Raw genomic sequence first — 24,631 nt, 5'->3', positions numbered from 1 at the left:
CTGGCGGGGCCGGCGCCATTTTGCCGGAGCCTGCGACCGAGTGGGAGTGGAGTGGAGCGGCCGTTGTTGCCGACTCTTTCCTCCTCCCCACGGTCCAGTCAGCGGTTGATTAGGCCATCGGCTCTCAAGCCGAGACTTGTCTCTTATTTAGTTCTGGGGAGCGCCTGGCCGACATGAGTGATGTAGAGGAGAACAACTTCGAGGGCAGAGTGAGTACAAAGCCGCGGGAGCCGTCTTCGGCGGCGGCCCGACGCTCGGGGTTTCACGGGGACGAGCGCGGTCGGGCGGGGTTGCGGGGAGTCCTGCGGGGGCCCGCGGGGAGCAGCCTCTCTGGAGCCATCGCGGTGGTTTCCTCACATACCAAGATGGCTTCTGGGTTCCACTCTTTCCCCCCAAACACCGCGGATAACCCCCCCTCCCCGTTTTTTGGAGACTGACTGATACCTGGACTCCTGGGTCCGATTTCCCCCCGCAGTGCGCCCTCCCTTCTCCCCAACCCCTGAGGCTTCCTCACCTCTGTTCCGAGGAGTAGGTCCCCGTCGCGGTGGGGCGGGAGGAGACGGCAGGGAGTTCCCCTCCGGCCGGATAGTGGTAGGTGCTTCCTGCGGTGGCATTTGTGGCGACCCCCGAGCATCGTAGAGGGTCTCGGGGTCGAAACTGCGCGGGGCTGTTGTCCGGGCGGGGAGAAGCTGGCGTGGGACTAGCTGGGGCCTGTGTCTCCTTGGCTCTCTATTGCAGTGAGCGGCCGCGTCTCTGTTGGAACCGGCGGCGTTGCGTCTATAAAGGCGAAAGCCTTGAGGTTGAAGGTGGGACGAGCCTAATGAAGTGGTTAGTCAACGACCGCACCGACCCTTAAGCGTTCTTAAGACGAGAGCTGTGAGGGGAAAACTACGCGAGGAGCCCTTTTCCCTTAATGTCCCCTTCTACTTTCTTTTCACTTCAAAATGAATGTGGAAATGCTATAACGCCTGAATTTTCTAATTCCTTGATGTTGGGTTTTTTATTTTTTTCCCTCTCTCTCTCTTCTTTATATCTCACCTTCTAATGCATTCCTTCCTGTGATCTTTCATCTAAAAACCACTTCTTTGCAGGTTTTTACGGTAATAAAAAAAAAAAAAACACACACACACACAAACCTTATTCTTACGTAACTGAACAAATTTTGTGGCTCAGTGTTTTAAAAATACCTAGTGAGTTTTAATACTATTCTGCAACTCGGAATGCTACCTGAAAACCAAAGGCCCTCACCCTACTTTCTCTTCTTAATCGCATCCAGCAAAGAGGGCTCAAGGATTTCTATTATTTGGGGGTCAGTGACTATAAAAATCACAAAGATAAGTCATCCTCAGCCTAGGTGTAGTAGAACATTGATAATTTGAATTCTGCTTCCGAAGTTACCCTCGTTAGTGGTAATTGGTGGAAGTGGGTTCGTGTGAAATCCTGAAAAGAAAATCCCCAGGCAGCAAGTTCTTGTTTTGTTGGTATTGTAGTCACTAGGGGAAACGCATAAAAACACTGACGGTGTGTGGTGGATGGCACGAATTTTATCATTTGTAGAAGCTCGTAATAAAAGTACTCGAAACCAGTTATATCAGAAGATCAATTTGTTCTTTGTGAGGAAAGAGATTTAAATAGGTTAGAAACCAAACAACTTTGTGATGCCTTTAAGATTGGATTTTTAAAATCTCTATCAAAGGTATAGTGAGTAGTTGAGCCTGCTTATTTCTTAGGATGGGATATTGATTGTCCCAACTAAACTTTTTAAAAATCTTCTAAGAAAAATATTTGGTGTAAGTTGCTTGTTTTGATCATGTTAGGTAGTTATGGGAAGTAATTTTTGCTGCCATTAATTTTTTTGTCCGTTGACTTCAGTACAGAAATTTATTTTTTGCTAATGTTTGTTTTGGTTTATGGGAAAGTGAAGAGGACTATGTGGGACCTTCTTTTCCTTTAAGTTCTTAATGTTTTAATTACTCATCAAGTCAAGGAATGGAACAAGTTCTAGATAACTGTCACCCACTTAAGAAAGCAGTGTATGTAAGATTCCCACCCAGTTTTATGCTAAAATGTATGTAGACATTAACATTTTACTTTCATAGAAAAAGGGTTCTCCCACCTTACAGTGTTTACGGTCATAGAGCAATATTTTTGTCAGGTGATATCTAAGGGTATTTTAGTGGAAATGAACTCAGCAGATTGAATAATAAATATGCCCACCCTTACCTGTTACATCTTTTTTTTCTTTTTTGTAGGTTGGTTATAGAAATTTTAATTGGTTAAAGAATTAGGAGAATGCCAGGAGCTTTTCTAAGGGTGTACCTTTTTAAAAATTGTTTCAACAGTTTAGTATTCACTAGTGCTTTTGGTTTTTAAACTACTCTGATCTCTTATCTGCTAACCACAAACCAGTTTTTAAAAGTTTTTATAGAATACAGTTGTGTTGTCATTTAGAGAGGCTCAAAACAGGATTTTCAAATGATGTCTTTGAGGTTTTTTAAGTGGTTCGAATTTTATAAGTAACAGTCAACATTGACAGGTCAGATTTGTTTGCTGTATCTATGGGATAAATAGTACAACCATTAACCCCATCTTACTGAAAAGATACTTAGAGGGTAATTTTCTGTGGACTGTAGAACACATTGAAGAAACAGGACTAATAGTTCTGATATTTATAGCATTTTAGAATGTTGCCACACCCCACCCCACTGCCAGATTTTTCACATATTTTTGAATGTACTGCTTACAATCTTTTTACAAGTACTGGAATACTCAAATCGTTTTAGAAATTAAAAACTTGAGGCCTTAGAAGACCTTATAGTCACTAATCAATTTTACAGGTCCCAGTCCATTGCCATTATTCCTCCTGTCATCCCAATGCCATTGTTTATTGCATACATAGATTATGATTATATATAATGTCTCTTCCAATGTAGAGGACTGGAGTAAAAGAACTTTAGGAAAGAAAATGTAATTGGCTGCATTTTGTTACAAGTAACCCTAATAGTTAACCCTGTCAAAATTCCCTTCTGCCCGAGGTAAAACTGTTAAGCATCTACTACTGCTTTTTAGTAAAGGTCAGGTGTTCTTGAGGGAAAAAGAACTAGGAATCTAATTTGAGATGACTGACAGCTCAGATGTAGGTAAAAGTAAGTATATAATCGAGTGCCCTGTTCTAGAATTAATAGAATTTAGAAAATGGAGCTGAGTAGTTTTGTGAGCTAGGGGAAGAGAAAGTTTTACCTAATGTGTAAAATTCACATTGGATTTTATGGTTAGGGAATAGATTGTATGGATATGACAATGAGGAGGTTACTGAGGTAGTGAGAAGGTAGATTTGCCTTACTATGCAGATAACGGAGGGTTTTGAATTCTAGATACAGGGATTTGGACACAATCCGATACGCAGGAAGAAGGCATTATTAATTCTTAATTCTGGGAGTGGCATAATGAAAGGAATTTTAGTAAAGAGCAGAAGGACTGGTACAAGAAGAGTAGTAAGGCCCACTTGAACTATTTAAAGAAGGAAATTATGAAAACTGGTCTAAACAGGACAGCAGTGGGATGTAAAGAATGAGTGAAACATTTACAAGGGATCCAGGAGAATAGGGGTGCCTTTAAAATAAATAGGCTGATTAAAGCAGTTTACTTGGGGTATGTGTATCAACAGAAATAGTTTAAGTAGAAATGGTTTTTGGAGCTGAGATTGAGGTTGGCACTTCAGCTATGACTTTGCCTGTCACCTTCCTAAAGAGTTTGCTTCACACAGCTTCACCTAAAATTAGTTTAGGGCTCAAAAAAAATCTTAGTCTCCTTCATAGAAATTAAGGGAAATGAAAATTAAGCTTTTCTTATCATTTTACTTTATTCACCCTCTACCCCTAATTTTTTTTTTTTTAGACAAGTCTTAGGAAAATGTTAAGCCCAATTTTTTTCTCATACAGTGGCCCATTGTTTTTAATAGAGGTTAATGATTCTCATGTAGGAGTCCATCTTACAATTCCATATTGTCTATACTTTGCAGTACAGTTGAAGAGGAAAGATAATACTTATTCCTGTCTCCTTTTCAAAGTTCATTCTGACAACAACAACAACAACAAAAAGGTTCATTCTGGCATCTTTAGTAGTTAGAATTTTTTTTTTTATTTTAAGTTAGAATATTTTTAAGCAACTCCTGGTGTTCACCTTCTTAATATACTAGATGGTTTGACTGGATGACAAGTGAAAAGCAAAATAAATACAAATTCTTCTGTACCCATTGGGAATTAAAACGTGAGTGTTAAGATATTTCGTTAAAGAATAGCAGAAATAGGGGAAGCTTTTATTTCTTCCCTGAAACCTGACATAATTGGAGTGATGATTATGCCACTCAAAACCCATCTTGGTGACTGGCTTTAAAAACAAAACAAACCCTTAAGCTAGGTTTTACTTTTTTTTTTTTTTATTGATGAAACTTAAGTAAATGTGAGAGTACAAGTGTTAAGTTTACATATTCCTTAAAAAAAAAAAAGACAAAATCTCTTTTATAGATAAAAATATCAGGTCAGCAATTTATCTCTTAAAAGTATTTAGTGTCAGCAATTTATCTCTTAAAAATATTTAGTAAAGGGATCCCTGGGTGGCTCAGTAGCTTAGCGCCTGCCGTTGGCCCAGGGCGGGATCCTGGAGTCCCGGGATCGAGTCCCACATCAGGCTCCATCCCACATCAGGCTCCCGGCATGGAACCTGCTTCTCCCTCCTCCTGTGTCTCTCTCTCTCTCTCTATATATATATATGTCTATCATAAATAAATAAATAAATCTTAAAAAAAATAGTTATTTTGGCAATTCAATGTCATATATTATCATCACATCCACCTATTACAAAAGGATAAGATTTTTCTCGTAATACTATTAAAACCCAAGACAGTCTCGTCTTAGGTTTATTTGTTAAAGTTCCATCATTTATCCAATTTTAATGCTTTTTTATTCCTCCTGTCGTATTTTAAGCAAAGTATGTGTAAACTTAAGGAAACTTTTTAATGCTCGATTTTTTGATATTTATGACTATTGCACTGAAGGGTGCTAATTTACTTGATATAAGAAGGTGGGATTTTTAAAAGGAGCAATGTGACTTGGGTCCACGGTGCACAGATTTGTTATAGATGCTTAGTGACTTGTGCCATTCCTAAAGATAATAAAAATCATGAGATCTGAAAGAATGCAAAGAGATTTAAATAATTAGGAATGAGAGTCATAAAAAAATACATATGAGTTTTCTTTATGGATTTAATTTTGGAAACTGAATTTATTCACCCATGGTATGTGTAGCGGAACAAGTTGAGATGGCCATGGATAATCAACATGATAATTTCTTAAAATCTTCCCGACAGCTTGAAAACCTCTTTGATACTATCAGTGGGTGCTCAGGCATCAAATAACTAACAGTGGAACCTTTGTGCTAAATGAGTTAATACTGATTGTTATTTATTCACCTGTCCCTAACAGATTTAGCAGGACAGAAGTGCAGGTGAGAAAATGGTGTAATGATCAGATAACAAAAAGAATCAGTAAACACTTAAAAAAAAATTCTGAGAGGAATAAGGAAAGGAAATGTAGTTTCCTCTTACACCTCTAAATTACTATCAGTAGGTAGTTGTGTATAATCTTTATTGTCTCATGATTTTTCACTGAAAGTATAAGTGAATAGGGCTGCCTGACCAATCTGAGGTAGAAGTTTTGTTGTTGTTGTTTTAAACTAAGGCCCTGTAGTCTGTCTTACTCAAGATTCATATATACTCCTATGATCTTAGAAGATGAGAATCTAAGTAGAAAATTCTGTCACAGGTTCTTAGTGAACAATTTGGTTTTAGCTGTTATTTATTGGCTTTTAATATAGCTAAACCTTTTGGACATTACAATTGATCATGACAAATAAGCTGGCCAGTTTATGAACCATATTTAAAATTTGTACAAAAGATAAATTTTACAGGTAATTTTGCACTTATGACTAGTTTAAATTTTATTATGTATGCACAAGTGCCAATTCCTATGTAATTTCTTTAAGCATTTCCAAAATTATTCCAAATTTCAGAGAATGTAAAGACACAGTGTTAGAATATCTGTGAGCCTTTGCAGATGGAAAGACTGCTTTAATCTCACTTAAAATGCAGTATACACACAAAAAAAATAAAAATAAAATGCAGTATACAGGTATTTTTAAGGAATTGTTTTAATAGCAGTTATGGGTTAAGAGAGTGGATTTCTTTTATAAGCTTAAGAATCCAAGAGAAGCAGCTTATTGTACTCAGGGAGTAGGCAGAACTGCTATTTATGTAGACTGAAATTAAAGAATTGGATAAACAGTGGTTTCCCATAAGCCCCAAAGAATGAAGTTCTTAGTACAATAAATATTATAAGCTATTGGAGTAATTTTAAGTACCACCCCCCTTGGGACATAAAATTTACCTAAATGCTCTAGTGTTGTTGTTTTTTTATAGAAATAGATCTCTTAATTTCATAAAGTAGTGGGAAAATGTTTTGAGATAGTTTGTTTTAAGTTTATGCTATTATAGATTTGAATTTGTATAAACTTGGCACTATGACTTGGCATAGAATTTGCATTACCATAATATTAGAATGGGATATAGTTTAGCATCTACATGTTATATGTTTATTTTAATGGGCTTTAAGTACTAAGCATATATGTTGGAATTTTTTACTTCCACCCATTATATAATACTAGTTGTATTAAAAGATATACTGCAATTATTGCTTACTGTAGGAATTGTTCATGTTCTGCAACAACTTGTGCATATACTTAATAACGCTTTGTCTTGATTGAAAGAATAGTACATGGTTGTTGTGGTTATTTACAGTGTGTAAAATGCAGCTGTATTTTTTAACACAGATTGCTTGAATTGGATACTGTGGTACTCTCTTAGTATTCATGGTTAGTTCTTTTGTTAATTTTGGCTGTGTCCTTCAGCTACCACCAGAGGTACCTTGATAACAAAGAATAGTTATAAGAACAAACACACACTGTTTAAGCAAGTTGTACTGTGAAAACTTTCTGCCTGGCTTCTGGTTTATAATAGGTAAGGTAGACTGGAAGCCTGTTTGATTCCTATTGAAAACTTGGATATGATTTGGTTGAGTCAATCTGCCCATTTCAACTAGACAGTGTATTTTTGTTTGTTTGTTTGTTTGTTTTGTTGTTGTTGGATTCAGATGCAGGTTACTGAGGAATTTGCAGAATTTGAACAGCTTTAAGAGTAGATTAAGTATAGGCTAGTGAAACAGGACAGATAACCATCCTCAGTATTTTATTTTGCTGTTTGCAATTTCAATTCATTTTCCAAATTTTGAATAGTTGTGTGTATTTCTTTGAAAAAAAAAAAAGTTACCATTTTGTAATGAAGACAAGTCAAAGGTAGAAAAAGATAATCTAGCATTTGTCCATAAAGGGCTTATTGTATCTTGGTTTCTAATGCACAGTTTGATGAAAATGGTACTTACTTGGAACTGCTTTTGAAAAATAAAGTTACTGAAAAATGGCAAATATTCATATGACCATTTTTCTATGCATGAAGACTTAACTACCAGTTCTTAGAATGATGCGCCCACCCCCTTTTCTTTGGTATTATAGCAAAACTAATTCTGAAGAATTAAAAGTTTATTTTATGCTTTGTAGTTCTTCAGGTTAAGTTTACTGACAGTTAATTGATTTACCTTTTGAGAGAAGTCTCTAAATTGTTTTTGGAAATTAAAATGGTAGTGACAACTTTATAACTAGGTGTTGAAAGGGAATTAAGAAGACTCTTTCTTAACCTTGAATGATTTTGCAAAGAAATGAAGGCCGATTCAGGTTTCCCTGGTATATAAAAACTGAAGGATAGGCAACAAAGGAGTTGTTAGGTATTGGTGATACCTTAGGTAATTAAAAAGCAGGATTATTTTAAAATATTCTAATGTCTTTTGAAAAGATACTGTTATATCTTAATGTTTTGTTAAACCAAAAGAAAGTTTTCATTTTTTCCAATGAGTTGCTGTGCCAGAACTGAAATTTAAACTTTAAAATTTAAGGTGCTCCAAAGTTTCCTAGTTTATATTAATTCCTAGGAAGTGGTATTTTCATCACTTTGAATAATTTTCAACTGTTACATTTATGAGGGAAGACTTGGAAATCGAATGTACACATATTTGGACCATAATATTTTTATTATGCACTAGGAAGCTTCACATAAGCTTTTAAGAATAAAATTTTCAGTTTTAATATAAGACTTTGATTTTTATACTAGTAAAATTAAAGGTTTTATAGTGTTACAGAGTGCATTCTGATATGTATGTGTAACATGAGCTGCAGTGATGTTCATAGGTAATATTCCATCTACTGCTGTTCTACAGTAGGATAAATGTTATACCACAGGATTTGTTTTATAGAGGGAAAGCCAAGAGAGAGGGGAAGATCATTCTTTTCAGTTTAATGAACCAGTCTATGTGATGCTTCAATTACAAGCAAATTAGCTATTACTTTTTTTTTTTTTTTTTAGTACTGAATATGCTGCTTTTACAGTTTCAGTGAATGAGAAAGCCTAAATTGCTGCTCCAGGCATCTGTCCAGGAATTTAGAGAGTATCAGAGATGTGCTTGAAAGACTTACTGTAGTAGGTAGCTTAAATGGGAAAGGTTGATAATGAATAGAAAGGTAGCTATCTATATATTTCACTTTTGTTTGCATCTAAAAAACCAAATAGGCCTAGCAGCATTAGTACAGTTCTTGATAAGTAAGTCTTTTGACATTAAACTCCAAATAGGGGGAAATTTTTAAGGAAGTTGCGTGGTAGTCTTGTGGCATAAATGAAAATTGGTGTGGAGTTGCGGTGATTTTTTTATTTTTTTATTTTTTTTTTACACTAATAATCAAGACTTAAAAGGACAGAGAAACCAAACTGTCCTACTTTGGTCATCAGTGCCTCATATATCTGTTAAATTTTTAAAATCTCTTAATCAATTTTAAATCATTTGATTTGGAGAGTTGATTTATATCCAGCTTTTCAGAAGCCAGTTTTCTACAGAATATAGGAATATATGTATATATGTATAACTGCATAAAATATGCAAAACTATGAGTAAAATTGGTGTAGCTAAAAAATAAAGACCATGATAACTAATTTTGTGACTTTTGTACGTTATGATACTTCATGGATAATATAGAATATTAAAATGGCACAGTTGCAAAACTACATGTAATAGTAATTTACAAACCAAAGGGGGAATTTTAAGAATTTCATGACCTTTTCCCCTTTGTTTTTTCTTTATACTGCTTTTACATCAGACCATATGTTTCTGATTAAGTCAGTGTGCAAAGATAGTGGTCAAACATACTTGGAAGAAGATGTTAGTAATTTCACCAATATAATTTTTTTTACTTCTTTGAACCTCAGCATGTGTCCTATAATATGTGAGTTTTAGGTGGGTGTGTACAAATTTCAGCCTAGAATGCTTTGCTTTAATTGTACCTTGGTATCTTAGTATGGCTTAGTGAAAGCTTATTTTAAGATGATTAAGAATCTTCAAGTTACAAGTTAGTAAAAACGTAAGACATAGGTGGGGGGATTACAGATAATGTTAGATTTATGCTTGGGTTAAGTACTTATATTAAAATTGTTCACGTTTTAGGAACTAGGATGAAACCTGAGAGGGGAGGAGGGTGAAGAATATGGTAAAAACATTTAGATAAATTCAGTAAATTTTTTAATTGTTAGAAACTAGGCTTTGGACAATTTTAAAGATTATAAAATTGTTTTTTTAATAAACTAGTTATTTGCACTTTACCTGCTGGCTTTTCCATTTGGTAGATAACATTCTGAACTCCAGCAGAGTTTTATAATCCCCACGTGCTTAAATATACTAAATGTTCTTTTTCCATTAAGGTTAATGTTCGTGAAGAAATTGAAGAGTTTTTTCCAAGAATGTGGAAGATAAATCAAGATAAAAGAAGGCTAATGAAAAGTATTAAAGATCAGAAAATTAAAATTGAATGGGGGAAAAAATTGAACAGAAGATTGGTCAGATAGAAGCACTTGAATATTTTTTTTAAGGCTATTTTGAATTGTTTGAATTGGGGAAGAATACACGAAGTATGAAAAATGAAAAACTCAATGAAGAATGAAGAGAAGTAGAAAGCAAGAGTGAAGTAGAATTAAAAGAATCTGGAAGAATGAATGGGTCCTAGGTTAAGTAAATGTATGGTTTATGTTCCAGTGTCTGTATGATCAAGTTGTAGATGAATTTGCATGATTTCTTAGTTAATAGAGAATTGGTGATCTGGTTCAAGTAGGGAATTATTGAGGACAGTTAGCAGTATTAACAATGGGTTATTAATGAGCTGAAATTTTTTTCTGGAGGGTGTTGCCTAACCATTTGTTTTTCAGGAGCAATCAATATAAATAATTACGGTACATTAAATGTTAGGTGTTAGGCATCTACGTGACCAGTGCCATTTGTAATACTGTCTTCTTTGTTAGGAGTCTCGCTCTCAGTCAAAATCTCCAACGGGAACTCCTGCTCGTGTAAAATCGGAGAGCAGGTCAGGATCTCGTAGTCCATCAAGAGTTTCCAAACACTCTGAATCCCATTCTCGATCAAGATCAAAATCCAGGTAAGTGTGCTTAAAATAATAATAAAGATACTTTACTTGGATTTTTTAGAGCAGGGTGGTTTTTACCAAGTCCCTCGGTTTTCCTGCATTTTGTATAGAAATTTCACAAAAATAATGTGGAGTTGAGAAATAAATGTTCTAGGTGTGCCTGGGTAGCTCAGTTCATTAAGCATCCCAACTCTTGGTTTCTGCTAAGGTCATGATCCCAGAGTCTTGAAATTGAGACCTGCATCAGGCTCTGCTCTTCAGGGAGGAGTCTGCTTCTCTCCTTCTGCCCCTCCTCCCATTTATGCTGACTCTCTTGTGTGTGCACGTGCTCGGTCTCTCTCTCTCTCTCTCAAACCTCAAAAAATAAAGAAATGAGGGGTGCCTGGGTGGCTCAGTGGTTGAGTGTCTGCCTTCGGCCCAGGGTGTAATCCTGGAGTCAGAGGATTGAATCTCACATCAGGCTCCCTGCATAGAGCCTGTTTCTCTCTGCCTATGTCTCTGCCTCTCCCTCTGTCTCTCAAATAAATAAATAAAATCTTTTAAAAAAATAATAAAATAAAAAATAAAGAAATGAATGTTCTAGATAAGATTTAGATAAGGCAGAGTTGAGTCATCTCTTACCCAGTTAGCCTATCTAGCTATTATAGCTAGCTATTTTATTTATAAATGTATATACACACACATATATATATATTTAAAAACTGGCTTTAGGGCTGCCCTGGTAGCTTGCCGGTTTAGTGCCGGCTTCAGCCCAAGGGACCCGGGATCAAGTCCCACGTTGGGCTTCCCTGCATATGGCTTAGTGGTTTAGTGCCACCTTCAGCCCAGGGGACCCGGGATCAAGTCCCACGTCGGGTTTCCCTGCATAGAGCCTGCTTCTCCCTCTGCTTGTGTCTCTCTGCATCTCTCCCTCTCTCTCTCTCTCTCTCTCCAATAAAATCTTTAAAAAAAAGAAAACTGGCTTTATAAATTAAATATGTTAATTGATGTAAATGTACTTGGCTATTGAAGATTGGAGTTTGATTTTATTTCAGCAATATTTGTACAACAAAAACGTAATTTTCTCTTTTGGAGACTTGGTATGTGATTTAGCTCAGTAAAGATTTTTTAAGATTCACATTCCAGGACACCTGGGTGGCTCAGTGGTTGAGCGGCTGCCTTCACCTCAGGTCGTGATCCTGGGGTCCTGGGATTGAGTCCCACATCTGCCTGTGTGTCTGCTTCTCTCTCTCTCTCTCTCTCTCTCTCTCTCTCTCTCTCTCTCTCAAATAAATAAATAAATAAATAAATAAATAAATAAATAAATAAATAATATTTTATATATATATATCTTTTAAAAGGATAAATAAAAAAGATTTACATTCCAGCTACATCCTTTACTAAAGATTGTGACTCAACAGGTCCAGAGTGGAACTCTGGCCAGATGTAATTGGGGCAGGGAGTGGAGGAGTCTCTGGGTGATTCAGAAGCCCCTACCACTATTGTTTCCACTGACAGTAAAGACTAGTGAACACCGCAAAGTTCATTGTATCAGATGTCCCAGCTGTACGGGAATAGATGAAAGTTTAAAAACAACCTGGATGGTTAAGTCATAAATAATTTCTTGATTAGAGACATAATGTGTCTTTGTGTAGAGTTTGCTTGATGGTGGAGCATGAGACAATTGGTTAAAAGGCTGTACTTTTTTTGAGTCCACAGGTATGTCTTTTTTTCCTCCATCGTATCCAGGATCCAATTCAATTAATAACCATTCTTGTTAAATATACATGTGGCAGAATAGCACTGTGTAGAAATTGGATGTGCAAACAGAAATAAGCATATTTTCATTTTAGGACCATTGCACCATGCTGCTCTCAGCCTAGAATTCTCTTCCCTCAAGATATTCAGTCACTTAATTCATTCTCTGCTTGAGCATCACCTGAAAACATTAAAGAGCATGCATGTTCTCTATTCTCTTACAACACTTAATCACTATCCGATTTAGAGGAAAGTTAGGCACTCCACAAGGGTTTTTAATTAATGTCTCGTTTTTCATTACTATTTAAAAATAATGATATTTTCTTTTTCAAAGAGTTTATTTATTTGAGAGAAATAGCAAGAGAGAGCACAAGCAGGGAGGAAAAGGAGAAGCAGCTTCCCTGCAAGCAGAGACCCTGACATGGGGCTCCATCCTAGGTCCCTGAGATCATGACCTGAGCCAAAGGCAGGTGAGCCATGCCTGACTGAGCCATGCAAGTGCCCCAAAATTGGTATTTTAAATGACAGGTTTTCTTATTAATGTTTGTTTTTTTTTTTTTTCTTTTTCACTGAGACTATAGAATAATGCTAAGGAAAATGAAAAATACCTAAAACTATCCTAAATTTGCCAGGAACCATATCTCCATTTCTTGCCAAAGATCCTTTGCTCTTGATATTCCTAGAACACTTTTCCCCTGTCTACCTAGTAAAATTTATCTCTCAGCTATCGTTAGCCTTCTTTGTTTTGAATAAACTACCCTCCTTAGTTTATTCTTTTCACCCATGTGTTGTCTTTTTAGACTTTCTGGCCCTTAACATGTATAACATTTATTGAACATCTTAAACAAGTTATTTTGTAAGACTGTGATCACTGCTGATCTGGGTGTTCTATTAGGGGTGAGTCACATGAATAGTAAATAAGAAGTTGTTACATTAAGAGGCAAAGAGAATCAGTGACCGGAAATAGAGATAAGAATTGAACTAGGGAATCAGCAGTGGAAGGAATGGGTGAGATGCTGTAGAAAGCTTGAAGAAATGAAGACTGTTACATGGGCATTTGGGTTGTTGAATTAATTTAGTAGATGCTAGATTGCAGTGAGCTAAGGAAAGATTAGAAAGGAAATGGTATTTAATAGTGAAGGGAGGGGCAGCCCCGGTGGCACAGCGGTTTAGCGCCGCCTGCAGCCCAGGGTTGTGAACCTGGGGACCCGGGATCGAGTCCTACATCAGGCTCGCTGCATGGCGCCTACTTCTCCCTCTGCCTGTGTCTCTGCCCCTCTCTCTCTCTCTCTGTGTCTCTATGAATAAATAAATAAAATCTTTAAAATAATAATAATAATAGTGAAGGGAGTTTAGAACTATATTGGTAAGATGGTAAGAATCAAAGGATTTTACTGTGGTGGTAATGGTAGTTGGTGGTTTGTGTTGTCTTTGTTGTGGTAAGATACACATAACATAAAATTTACAGTCAATCATTTTTATGTATATGATTCAGTGGTGGAGAATATATCCACATGGTTGCACAGTGTGCATCCACCACCACCGTCTGTCCCCAGAGCTCTTTTCATCTTGTAAAACTGAAGCCCATTAAATAGTGGCTCCTTGTTTTCCTGTCCCCCCATCCCTTTTTCTTTTTAGAGAAGGTAGAGTTGTAACATGCTTGTAATATAAAGTGAAAAGAGTAAATGTAGAAAGGACAGACTGAGAACATGATTGTAGTGATGAGAACAAGAATATTCTTTCTTTAGGAACTGGGATACATGTATAGATCCGTGGCACTAAAAAAAAAAAAAAAAAAAAAAGATCCGTAGCACTCGCCATCTTGCTTCAGTATACTTACCTAAATTTATTTCTCTCAAAGGTCGAGGTCAAGGAGGCATTCTCATAGACGTTACACTCGATCCAGATCCCATTCTCACTCTCATAGGAGACGCTCTCGAAGTAGGTCATATACACCAGAATACCGGCGTCGAAGAAGCCGAAGTCATTCTCCAATGTCTAACCGGAGAAGACATACAGGCAGCAGGGTATGTGGTTTCAAAAAATTAATGAACTTATTTTGTCTTTTATATGTTTAGTCAGAGCATAATATCTTGCTTTCATGAGACTAGACCATTATTTTAAAGTGGTACTACAGGGGCTCAGTCAGTGGAGCATGTGACTCTTGATCTCAGCGTGGTGTGGTTGAGCCCCTTATTGGGTGTAAAGATTACTTAAGGAAATAAAAAATAAGGTGGTACTCCAAAAACATCCTTAGGCATATGAATATTGTTTTTATACATTTTCATATATTTTCTTGACTTTGGAGTAGTTAAAAGATGAAATTTGGGGGAAGGGAAATACATGCTCTGTGAATTAAAATGAAAAGCGTAGGGCGGCCCTGGTGGCGCAGCAGTTTAGCACTGCCTGCAGCCCGGGGTGTGATCCTGGAGACCTGGATCGAGTCCCACATCTTCCCCTCTGCTTCCGAGCCTGCTTCTCCCTCTGCCTGTGTCTCTGCCCCTCTCTCTCTCTCTGTGTCTCAATAAATAAATACAATCTTAAAAAAAAAATGAAAAGCATAAACTGAGTTGAAGATTATTGAGATTAGGGACACCTGGGTGGCTGAGTGGTTTAGTGCCTGCCTGCCTTTGGCCTAGGGCATCATCCTGGGGTCCCAGGATCGAGTCCCATATCAGGCTACCTGCATGGAGCCTGGTTCTTCCTCTGCCTGTGTCTCTGCCTCTCTCTCATGAATAAATAAATAAAATCTTTAAAAAAAAAAAAAAGAAAGAAAGAAACTATTGAGATTAAAAAGTTTTGGTGAGGAGTAGGGGAAGCTGGCAAAGAAATACAGGTAGTAATAATAGCTAACACTGAGCACTGTACAATTTTTCAGTACATTTAATGGATAAGGAAGTTGAATCTTGGATATGTGACGGTCAGGTTTGGTTTTTGGCTAACTGGCAGAGCCCAGGTTTCAGCCAAGCTGCTTGACTCTTAAAGTTCCTATGCTTAATGGCTGTGCTGTGCTTTTCCCTCATGTGATACCAGATTATTGAACTGTGATGGAGTCTGCTATTCAATGATGTTTTGAAATTTGTACATAGATTTTTCAAATCTGAATTGTGGGAAAATTGAAATATCCTTGGTAAGAATGAAAATGAAGGAATGTCTGATCAGCACTTAATGGATAAAGTATTAAGTACAAAGCTGTAAGCTAGAAAACATTTGAATAAACCACAAATATGGCTTTAAACTATGGTAGATTCTTAGTCTAATTCTGAAAGTTGCTGGACTAGAAAGTAGGAATGTGGGGTGCCTGGGTGGCTCAATGGTTAAGCATCTGCCTTTCGCTCACATTGTGATCCCAGGGTCCTGGGATCAATTGCTGCATCGGGCTCCCTGCAGGGAGCCTGCTTCTCCCTCTGCCTCGGTCTCTGCCTCTCTCTCTCTGTCTCTCTCATGAGTAAATAAATAAAATCTAAAAAAGAAAAGAAAGTAGGAATGTTTTTTATTCAGGCTACAATGGAAATATACTCCAAAGAAGGCTTGAATGTACTGTGAACTGTAAAATATGACTCATCTGGTTTTTTTCCTCTTTAATTCTTCTTTCCCAAGTGACTTGAAACAGTATACTTTGTGTATTAGATAAGGTGTTCTAAGCAAAGTATTTTCTGTATGTTTTAATTTTTATTTCAATTTGGAACCTGAAATTAAATCACATCTTTATTCAACAGGCAAATCCAGATCCCAACACTTGTCTTGGAGTGTTTGGCCTCAGTTTATACACAACAGAGAGAGATCTTCGTGAAGTATTTTCCCGATATGGACCATTGAGTGGTGTCAATGTGGTTTATGATCAGCGAACTGGACGATCACGAGGATTTGCTTTTGTTTATTTTGAAAGAATAGATGACTCAAAGGAGGTAATTTTATTTTTATAATTATTTTTCAGTTTGAAATTTTTCTCATGTGCATGATTATGTTGTTAAAAGTTGACTAAGAGTTTCCCAGTTCCATAACCTGTTCTCTTTCATTCTGTGACCTGAGTTTGGTTAAAACTCTTCCTCTCAGTATTATAACAGGAAATTTCCAGTTTTACTTTCTAGCTATTCATTTCCTGATATAAGCATATCCTGATTGAAATCTGGTTTTAGGGACGCCTGTGTGGCTCAGCAGTTGAGCATCTGCATTTGGCTCAGGGCATGATCCCAGAGTCCCAGGATCGAGTCCCACATTGGACTCCCTGCATGGAGCCTGCTTCTCCCTCTGTGTCTCTGCCTCTCTGTCTGTGTCTCTCATGAATAAATAAAAAAATCTTGGGGGGGAATAATCTGGTTTTACACACTGAGGTGTATGTGTTTGAATTAATGGGAAAAGTAAACTACATAAGTATTCTCTTTTGATTAAGGCTTATTCATACTCCAAGCAGATGATTAAACTTACTTTTTTAAAAATTAAATTATATTTTGGGGCATCTGGCTTGCTTAGTGAAGGAGAGTGACACTTTATTTCAGGATTGTGAGTTCAAGCCCCACATTGGGTGTATAGAATAACTTTTTTTTAAGAAAAATAAATTATATGTTATTTAGGTTTAATCTGTTTAATTTTGGGTGGAATTAGCTGCCTTTGTATAGATACAGAGCTTTGCTTATCCATTTTCATCTGTTACTCTGTTTTATTATTTAACATATAATACATAGTATTGGTCCTTTTTCATTTTTGTTTTAGTGCTGTTGTGGTGTTTTGTTTTGTTTTATTTAAGATTTTATTTATTCATGAGAGACAGAGAGGCAGAGACACAGGCAGAGGGAGAAGCAGGCTCCCTGCAGGGAGCCCTATGTGGGAGTTGATCCCAGGTCTCCAGGATCAGGCTCTGGGCTGAAGGCAGACGTTAAACCACTGAGCCACCCAGGGATCCCTGTTCTTTGCTAATAGTGATCCTTATCAACATCAATGATTTGATATTGTGGTGGGTTGTTTTGTTTTGTTTTTTTAAGATTTTATTTGAGAGACAGCATCCAAGCAGAGGAAGGGGTAGAGGGAGAAGGAGAGAGAGAATTGTCCAGCAGACTTTGCTGAGCCTTGACACTGAGATCATGACCTGACCCAAAATCAAAAGTCCAACACTTGGGGATCCCTGGGTGGCTCAGCAGTTTAGCGCCTGCCTTTGGCACAGGGTGCGATCCTGGAGTCCCAGGATCAAGTCCCGTGTCGGGCTCCGGCATGGAACCTGCTTCTCCTTCTGCCTGTGTCTTTGCCTGCCTCTCTCTCTCTCTTTCTCTAATCCAGTACTTAACTGACTGAGCCACCCAAATGCCCCTGAAGTTGTGCTACTTAACATATTACATACTAGATTATAAAGGGAGCAGTAGGCTTGCTTTCTATTCTAAAAGTTGATTGTGATTGGGTTAGAAAATTCCATTTTAAAGAATTTGAAGCCCATTGTTAAGTTTGTATCAAACCCTTTTTAGGGTAACTGGGTGGCTGAGTCAGTTAAATATCCAAGTCTTGATCTCAGCTCAGGAAGTAGGTAGTGGTGGTATTTAAATCAAACCTTAATAAATGGTGGGGCACCTCGCTGGTTCAGTTTGTAGAGTACGCAACTCTTGATTTCAGGGTCATGAATTTGAGCCCCACATTGGGCATAGAGTTTACTTTAAAAAACAAACACAACAAACTAATAAATGGCAAATACTGCCATTTCTTGTTTGTACCATTTTACATGTGGTAGTAGTTGGACATAGGCCATTGATATCTGCATCAACAACATTTGATTGCAGGGATCCCTGGGTGGCGCAGCGGTTTGGCGCCTGCCTTTGGCCCAGGGCGTGATCCTGGAGACCCGGGATCGAATCCCACGTCGGGCTCCCGGTGCATGGAGCCTGCTTCTCCCTCTGCCTGTGTCTCTGCCTCTCTATCTCTCTGTGACTATCATAAATAAATAAAAAATTTAAAAAAAATAAAAATAAAAAAACATTTGATTGCAACATAAACAGTCATAATAAAAGTTAGCTTATCTTAAAAAAATTGTAGATGCTAGTGGCATCTAGTGGATGGAGGCCAGGAATACCAAACCTCTCACAATGCACAGGATAGGCCCCCACGATATAGAATTAGCAGTCCAAAAATATCAATAGTGTGTAGGTTAAAAAACCCTAGATCATTCTAACAAAATAACACTTAACAGTCAGGTTGTAAATTACATATTACCTAATGTAATAGACATTGTAATCAGCATTCTCTATTTTTTTTTTATTGAGAGAGAGCACTATTGACATGTGCACCAGCAGGGATGGGGTGGGGGTGAGGGAATAAGAGAATCTTAAACAGGCTCCACGCCCAGTGCAGAGCCCAGTGTGGGGCTCGATCTCACAACTCCAGAATCAAGACCTGAGCCAAAATAAGGTTAGGACACTCAACCAACTGAGCCACCTAGGTTGCCCCTCTAATGTTTTAATCTATTACATAATATGACTTTTTAGGTTACATATTTGTGATTTATTTCTGTTCTCAATTAAGAGATAAAGGTATAAATTTTTAAGAGTAAGATATCTGACCTGAAATAAAGGTTGTGAAGTATAGGAGCACCTAGGTGGCTCAGTGGTTGAGCCATCTGCCTTGGGCTCAGGTCGTGATCCCAGGGTCCTGGGTCCTCCGGGGAGCCTGCTTCTCCCTATGCCTATGTCTCTGCCTCTGTGTTTCTCATGAGAAGCCCGATGTGAGAATCTCTGGGCCCCGAGATCACACCCCGAGCCAAAGGCAAATGCTCAACTGTTAAGTCACCCAGGGGTCTCAATAAATAAATAATCTTTAAAAAAACAAGTTGTGAAGTATAGATTGCTACAATTAAAATTTTTTTTAAATGTATTTGTCCTAGCTCTTGATTGCTCCCATAACCACCCTGCCAGGTTTGTTTCTTTATAAAATAAAATGAAAATGGCAGCTTTAATTTTAGTTCCAAGAACTTGCAAATTTGGTGAAGTAGTTGACTTACTATCCCATTTATTGGTATTAGTGCCTAGGGGCAAAAAAAAATTTTTTTTTTTAGGGGCAAATTGATAGGGAAAGTGAGTACAGATAAAAAAAGACAGCAACTAGTTGGCAGGTTTAGCAGGTTTAGAAGTTCTTTTATATTTGGAGTTCACTAGGTGGCGGTGTGTTACCTAAGGAATGGTTTTGTCTAACTGAGGCTTGTCACCTGAATTGCAGTATTTGGTTGGAGTTGCCTAGACATGAGTTAGCCAAGTTGTGTGGTTCTTTCTCAGCAGCTGCCCCTGGTCTTTCAGCAGAGGCCTGTTTAAGTGTCTGTGTGTACATTAGAAAACTCAATGCTATTGACATGCACGTAGCAAGGATTAGAATGTAAAATCTTGGTCTGTTTTTTGGGAAAGAAGTTTAGAGAATTTTAATTTTTTCACATTTCAAATGGAAAATGTGTCTAATTAGTTGTAGTTTTAGTAGTTTCTCATTACTGAATTATGCATGACTTTCTGTGCCTATTCTCCTTTACAGGCTATGGAAAGGGCAAATGGAATGGAGCTGGATGGTAGAAGAATTCGGGTGGATTATTCTATTACCAAAAGAGCACACACACCTACACCAGGCATCTACATGGGCAGACCAACTCAGTAAGATTTCAAGTTGTTGTTTTTGTTTTTTGATATTTTATTTGTTTATATATGAGAGACACAGAGAGAGAAGCAGAGACACAGGCAGAGGAAGAAGCAGGCTCCATGCACGGAGCCTGATGTGGGACTTGATCCTAGGATTCCAGGATCATGCCCTGGGCCGAAGGCAGGAGCTAAACCGGTGAGCCACCCAAGGATCCCCAGATTTCAAGTTTTTAAAGCTAAACTGTAAGAGGCAGAAATGTACACAAATTTTTTATTAATAAAGAGATAAAATGATTTTTTTCATAAAATTAGAATTGAAAGTTATTTGTGTATATTCTTACATCTACTTGAGGAGAGAGACAAATTAAACCATCAAAGTCATTCCTGAGTCCTTTTTGGTGCCATACAAATAGAAAAATTAGTGGGCATCTGGGTGGCTCAGTAGTTGAGCATCTGCCTTTGGCTCAGGTGGTGATCCTGGGGTCCCGAGATTGAGTCCTATATTGGGCTCCCCTCAGGGAACCTGCTTCTCCCTCTGCCCATGTCTCTGCCTCTCTGTGTGTGTGTCTCTCATGAGTAAATAAAGCCTTTAAAAAAAAATAGAACGATTATTAAATACTGGAAAAGTAGTGTGTGTTTTTAAGTATTCTCTTTCTATTCTTAATGTGACTTTAGAAGCCTTGTGGATAGGGAAGGGTTTTACAGATAGTGGTGTGTATTTTTTTGTTTAAGTCAGTTTTCACATCATGCAGGAAATAGAGGTCTTTTGTAAATGTTTTTAATATACAACTAAGACTATTTCTTAAGAGTGAAAGAAGGTGTTTGATTACTTTGAAACCTTAACTGGGGAAAATGTAAGGTTTGGCAAGGAGAGCCTACAGAAAGCTAAAATGAAAATACTGTCCCTGTGATTGGGAGTTGGGAAAAATTATAGAAGAAAGTATTTAGTTTAATTTTGCTGCCAAAGATTTAAAAACCAGACCTTGAAATTGATTTAGTGCTGGGCCTCAGTATAAGGTAGTTTTAGTTCTTTTTGCTGTTCACGGTTGGTTAACAAACCTTTTTTAAATCTTGATGTTTATTGTTTTTTAATTCATTCTAATGACTCACATCTTAGCATTTTGATACTGTTTCCCAGCACAGTGCTCCATTTCATCTTGTTCAGAAGAAAAAGGTCCTACTGATTTGGGTAGTGCATTAATAAAAGAGCAGTTTATAGTTTACAGAGTTTTGTGAAATCATTCCTGATTACTTATGTAATGAATAGGAAATCAAAGCAGAATAATACCATGGGAGTTCTGCAAAATGAGACATGGGGTTGCTGACATGAAGAGGATTATTTCTCTTATCTTCCCTCCTCCCTCCATTTTAGTTAAGTGCCAGTTGGTATTAAATAATACTGGAAAATAATCACATTGTTGTAAAATTTTTACATTTTTCTGTAGTAGTGGTGGTGGCGGTGGCGGAGGCGGAGGTGGAGGTGGAGGAGGTGGCAGGCGTCGAGATTCTTACTATGATAGAGGATATGATCGTGGGTATGACAGATATGAAGACTATGATTACCGGTACAGGTAATGTTTTAATTTGTAATTTCTGTTCTAAATTAGATGATAGTTGTATTATTTGGTACTTCTAATTTGTGTTTTATATGTATTTTTATATATACGTATAAATACAAATATTTAAAACGGTGGTTTCTTGAGAAAGTTGGAGATTATTTTCTCATGTTTGAGGGCAAAGATTAATTATCTTTGCCAGTATTTTGTTGTGCCTTATGGTCGTTGTTCTAGTATTAATTGGCACACAAAGAATGTATTTGAATGATGGGAAATTTTTATTTTCACCTGCTTCAGTGGAGTGATTATGTGGCATACTAAGTAATCTTTTATTTCCTTCAGAAGAAGATCACCTTCTCCTTACTATAGTCGGTACAGATCACGATCGAGATCTCGTTCCTACAGCCCAAGTATGTATACTTCTACTTTTGTGGCATTAGGAACCATTTCTGATTAATGGTTTATTTTAGAAAATTAGAGTGTATGGAGATTGTTAATAATAGGACAAATACTAGGCAAGTCAGACTATAATTGTCATTTTGACTTTCGTTTTTTTTGTTCTCTTTCAGGACGCTATTGATAAGCAGAATGATTGCAGATGAGGACAGCTTTTTCTTTTCTCTTTTTTTTTTCGTGTGTGTGTGTGTGTGTGTGTGTGTGTGTGTGTGGGTTTGGTTTTGGGGGTTTTTTGTTTGTTTTGGTTTGGTTTTGGGGTTTGGTTTTGTTTAATTCTGGATTTCCCCAAGCTTCTAATCCTTCTACTTGTTAAAAAGAACCCTTACAAAAAATCTTTGGTTTATTCACCATCTACACTTTGTCAGTTGTATTGCTCTTCCCACCCCTTTTAGTATACTAAACTCTTAAAGATGTAATTGTTGTCATTTTGAGCAGTTAAACATCTAAGTAAAAAAAAAGGATCCCCCAGTGTTATGCTTTGTAAATGATTTTTTTTCTTTTTCTTTCTTCCTTTCTTTTTTTCCTCTTTTGGTTTGCTTTGTTTGCTTTTACAGAAAATTAATTCCTGACTAATCAAATGAGGAAAGAAATTATCTTAAGACTTCTTTTGTGTTAAATATTGAATTAGACATCGTACTAGAGCTCCATTTATGACGAACTCCTTTTTTTAACTTTCTTTTGGGGAAGATAGTAACACAAAAAACCAGTTCAGTCATGTAAAGTTTGGGGTGGCATGGAGCAGTCAAATAGTTGAGTATAGAAAGTTTGAAGCTATCAAAGAAAACACTTGGTCATTTCTTTGGAAGAACGAAATTTTTGAACCCTAAAAATGATGTCTTTTTTTTTTTTTTTTTTTTAAGAAATGAAAGCTTGTGGGCTCCTACAAAACATGTTGTATTTAAAATACATCTGTTAAAATTTAAAGTGTGATTTTTGTGTTGAATTTATTGAAATTTAAGTATTCCCTTAATCAGTGAAGGACAACTCTTATTATTTATTACATAGAGCAATTGTATACTTTGCTGTTAGAAATTTTGGTATTGGGACAATGGTTAAGCAGGCTATTATTGTATAGTATAGAGTCCTTAGAAGATATGTGTGAGGAAAAGTAGTCTCCTTTCAAATAAAAGTTAATTTCTTTGAAAATGGGACTGTCTCTTTATTGTGGTAGGATGGGAAAATGTAACTGGATTGATTTGGGAACCAGTCCTTTTCCTAACATATTTGCTTATACCTAACAGTATAATTCTTTCTCTTCCTCAGTCTTTAAAACTCCTTTTTCTTCCCTCCTCTCTTCTGTCAGCCAAGTTGTCAGTAATGAGAAACTTCAGTACCAAGCACCATGGTGAAGAAAAGATAATAATATGGTTTATGTCTTCAAAAAGCCCCCATTCTAATAGAAAACATACTCAGACAACTGTAATATAATGTAAGTGAGGGTGTAAAGAGATGGATTATGTTTCAGGTTACTTTATTTTTTTTTTTAAAGATTTTATTTATTTATTCATGAGAGACACAGAGAGAGCGAGCGAGAGGCAGAGACACATGCAGAAGGAGAAGCAGGCTCCATGCAGGGAGCCTGACGTGGGACTTGATCCTGGGTCTCCAGGATCCCGCCCTGGGTTGAAGGCGGAGCTAAACCGCTGAGCCACCGGGCTGCCCTCAGGTTACTTTTATAAGAAGGTATAGGAGCATGAGCTCCTTTGTTTTCTCCCTCAAAGCAGCGGGGATAAAATTAGATTATTATCATTTATGTAATAGATGGGGGATCTATGAGATTGAAGTGCCTCAGGTATCTATTTGTAAAATATTTATTTAGAAAGCATCTCAAGCAGACTCTTCAGTGAGTGCAGAGCCTGATGTTTACCTCAGCCTTACCATCCTGAGATCTTGGTCTGAGCCGAAATCAAGAGTTGGATGCTTAACTGAGCCACCCAAGTGGCCAGTATTTTTTATTTTTTAAAGATTTTATTCGGGGGCACCTGGGTGGCTCTCTTGGTTAAGCATCTACCTTCAGCTCAGGTCGTGATCCCAGGGTTCTGGATTGAGCCCTACTTCAGGCTCCCTGCTTGTGTGCTCACGCTCACTCTCATGCTCTGGCTTTCAAATCTTTAAAAAAAAAATTTTTTTTTTTCTTTTTAGGATTTTATTTATCCATGAGAGACAGAGAGGCAGAGACACAGGCAGAGAGAAGCAGACTCCATCCTGGGACTCCATGGTCACACCCTGGGCTGAAGACAGATGCTCAACTGCTGAGCCACGCAGGCGTGCGTCCCAAAAGATTTTTTTTTTTTTTTAAAGATTTTATTTTTAAGCAATCTCTACACCCACTGTGGGTCTCAAACAATCCCATGATCATGAGTTCAAGCCCCACACTGATCATAAAGCCTACTTAAAACAAGGCTGCCTGGATGGCTCAGTCGGTTGGCTTAGATTGTGATCCCCAGGTCCAGAGATTGGGCCCCAGGTTGAGCTCCCTGCTCAACAAGGAATTTGCTTCTGCCCCTCCCCTTGGTCTCGTGTGCTCTCTTAAATAAATAGATAAAAATTATTTTTAAAGATTTTATTTTTATATTCATGAGAGACACAGGCAGAGGGAGAAGCAGGCTCCCTCCGGGGAGCCTGATGGAGGACTCAATCCCAGGACCCTGGAATCAC

The 24,631-nt window shown here is 37.5% G+C and overlaps 1 protein-coding gene across 3 annotated transcripts; it reads left to right on the top strand.

Moving 5' to 3' along the window:
• Nucleotides 1-23,119, top strand: TRA2A (transformer 2 alpha homolog). Of its 3 annotated transcripts, none has more exons than XM_041727666.1 (8): nucleotides 1-209; nucleotides 10,505-10,638; nucleotides 14,225-14,390; nucleotides 16,083-16,271; nucleotides 19,861-19,976; nucleotides 21,407-21,532; nucleotides 21,863-21,927; nucleotides 22,087-23,119. In XM_041727666.1, exons 1-8 carry the CDS (start codon nucleotides 174-176, stop codon nucleotides 22,095-22,097), a joined length of 843 nt encoding a protein of 280 aa, XP_041583600.1. In that variant the 5' UTR covers nucleotides 1-173; the 3' UTR covers nucleotides 22,098-23,119. The 3 variants fall into 3 exon arrangements, with proteins under 3 accessions (XP_041583600.1, XP_041583599.1, XP_041583598.1); XM_041727665.1 differs by having other exon boundaries at nucleotides 2-209; nucleotides 21,410-21,532; nucleotides 21,860-21,927; XM_041727664.1 differs by having other exon boundaries at nucleotides 2-209; nucleotides 21,860-21,927.
• Nucleotides 23,120-24,631: the final 1,512 nt, after the last annotated feature.

This window comes from Vulpes lagopus, chromosome 13 (assembly GCF_018345385.1).
Source record: "Vulpes lagopus strain Blue_001 chromosome 13, ASM1834538v1, whole genome shotgun sequence".
NCBI classification, from domain to species: Eukaryota; Metazoa; Chordata; class Mammalia; order Carnivora; family Canidae; genus Vulpes; species Vulpes lagopus.
The sequence above is the reverse complement of the archived record's forward strand: the minus strand, read 5'-3'. Positions and strand labels throughout refer to the sequence as shown.

What these genes read in the sequence shown, in the direction of transcription:
- TRA2A (XM_041727664.1), top strand. Translation starts at nt 174, where the DNA reads ATGAGTGATGTAGAGGAGAACAACTTCGAGGGCAGA. An exon ending in CGATCAAGATCAAAATCCAG is followed by an intron (nt 10,639 to 14,224) that starts GTAAGTGTGCTT and finishes TTTCTCTCAAAG; the next exon opens with GTCGAGGTCAAGGAGGCATT. An exon ending in GAATAGATGACTCAAAGGAG is followed by an intron (nt 16,272 to 19,860) that starts GTAATTTTATTT and finishes TCTCCTTTACAG; the next exon opens with GCTATGGAAAGGGCAAATGG.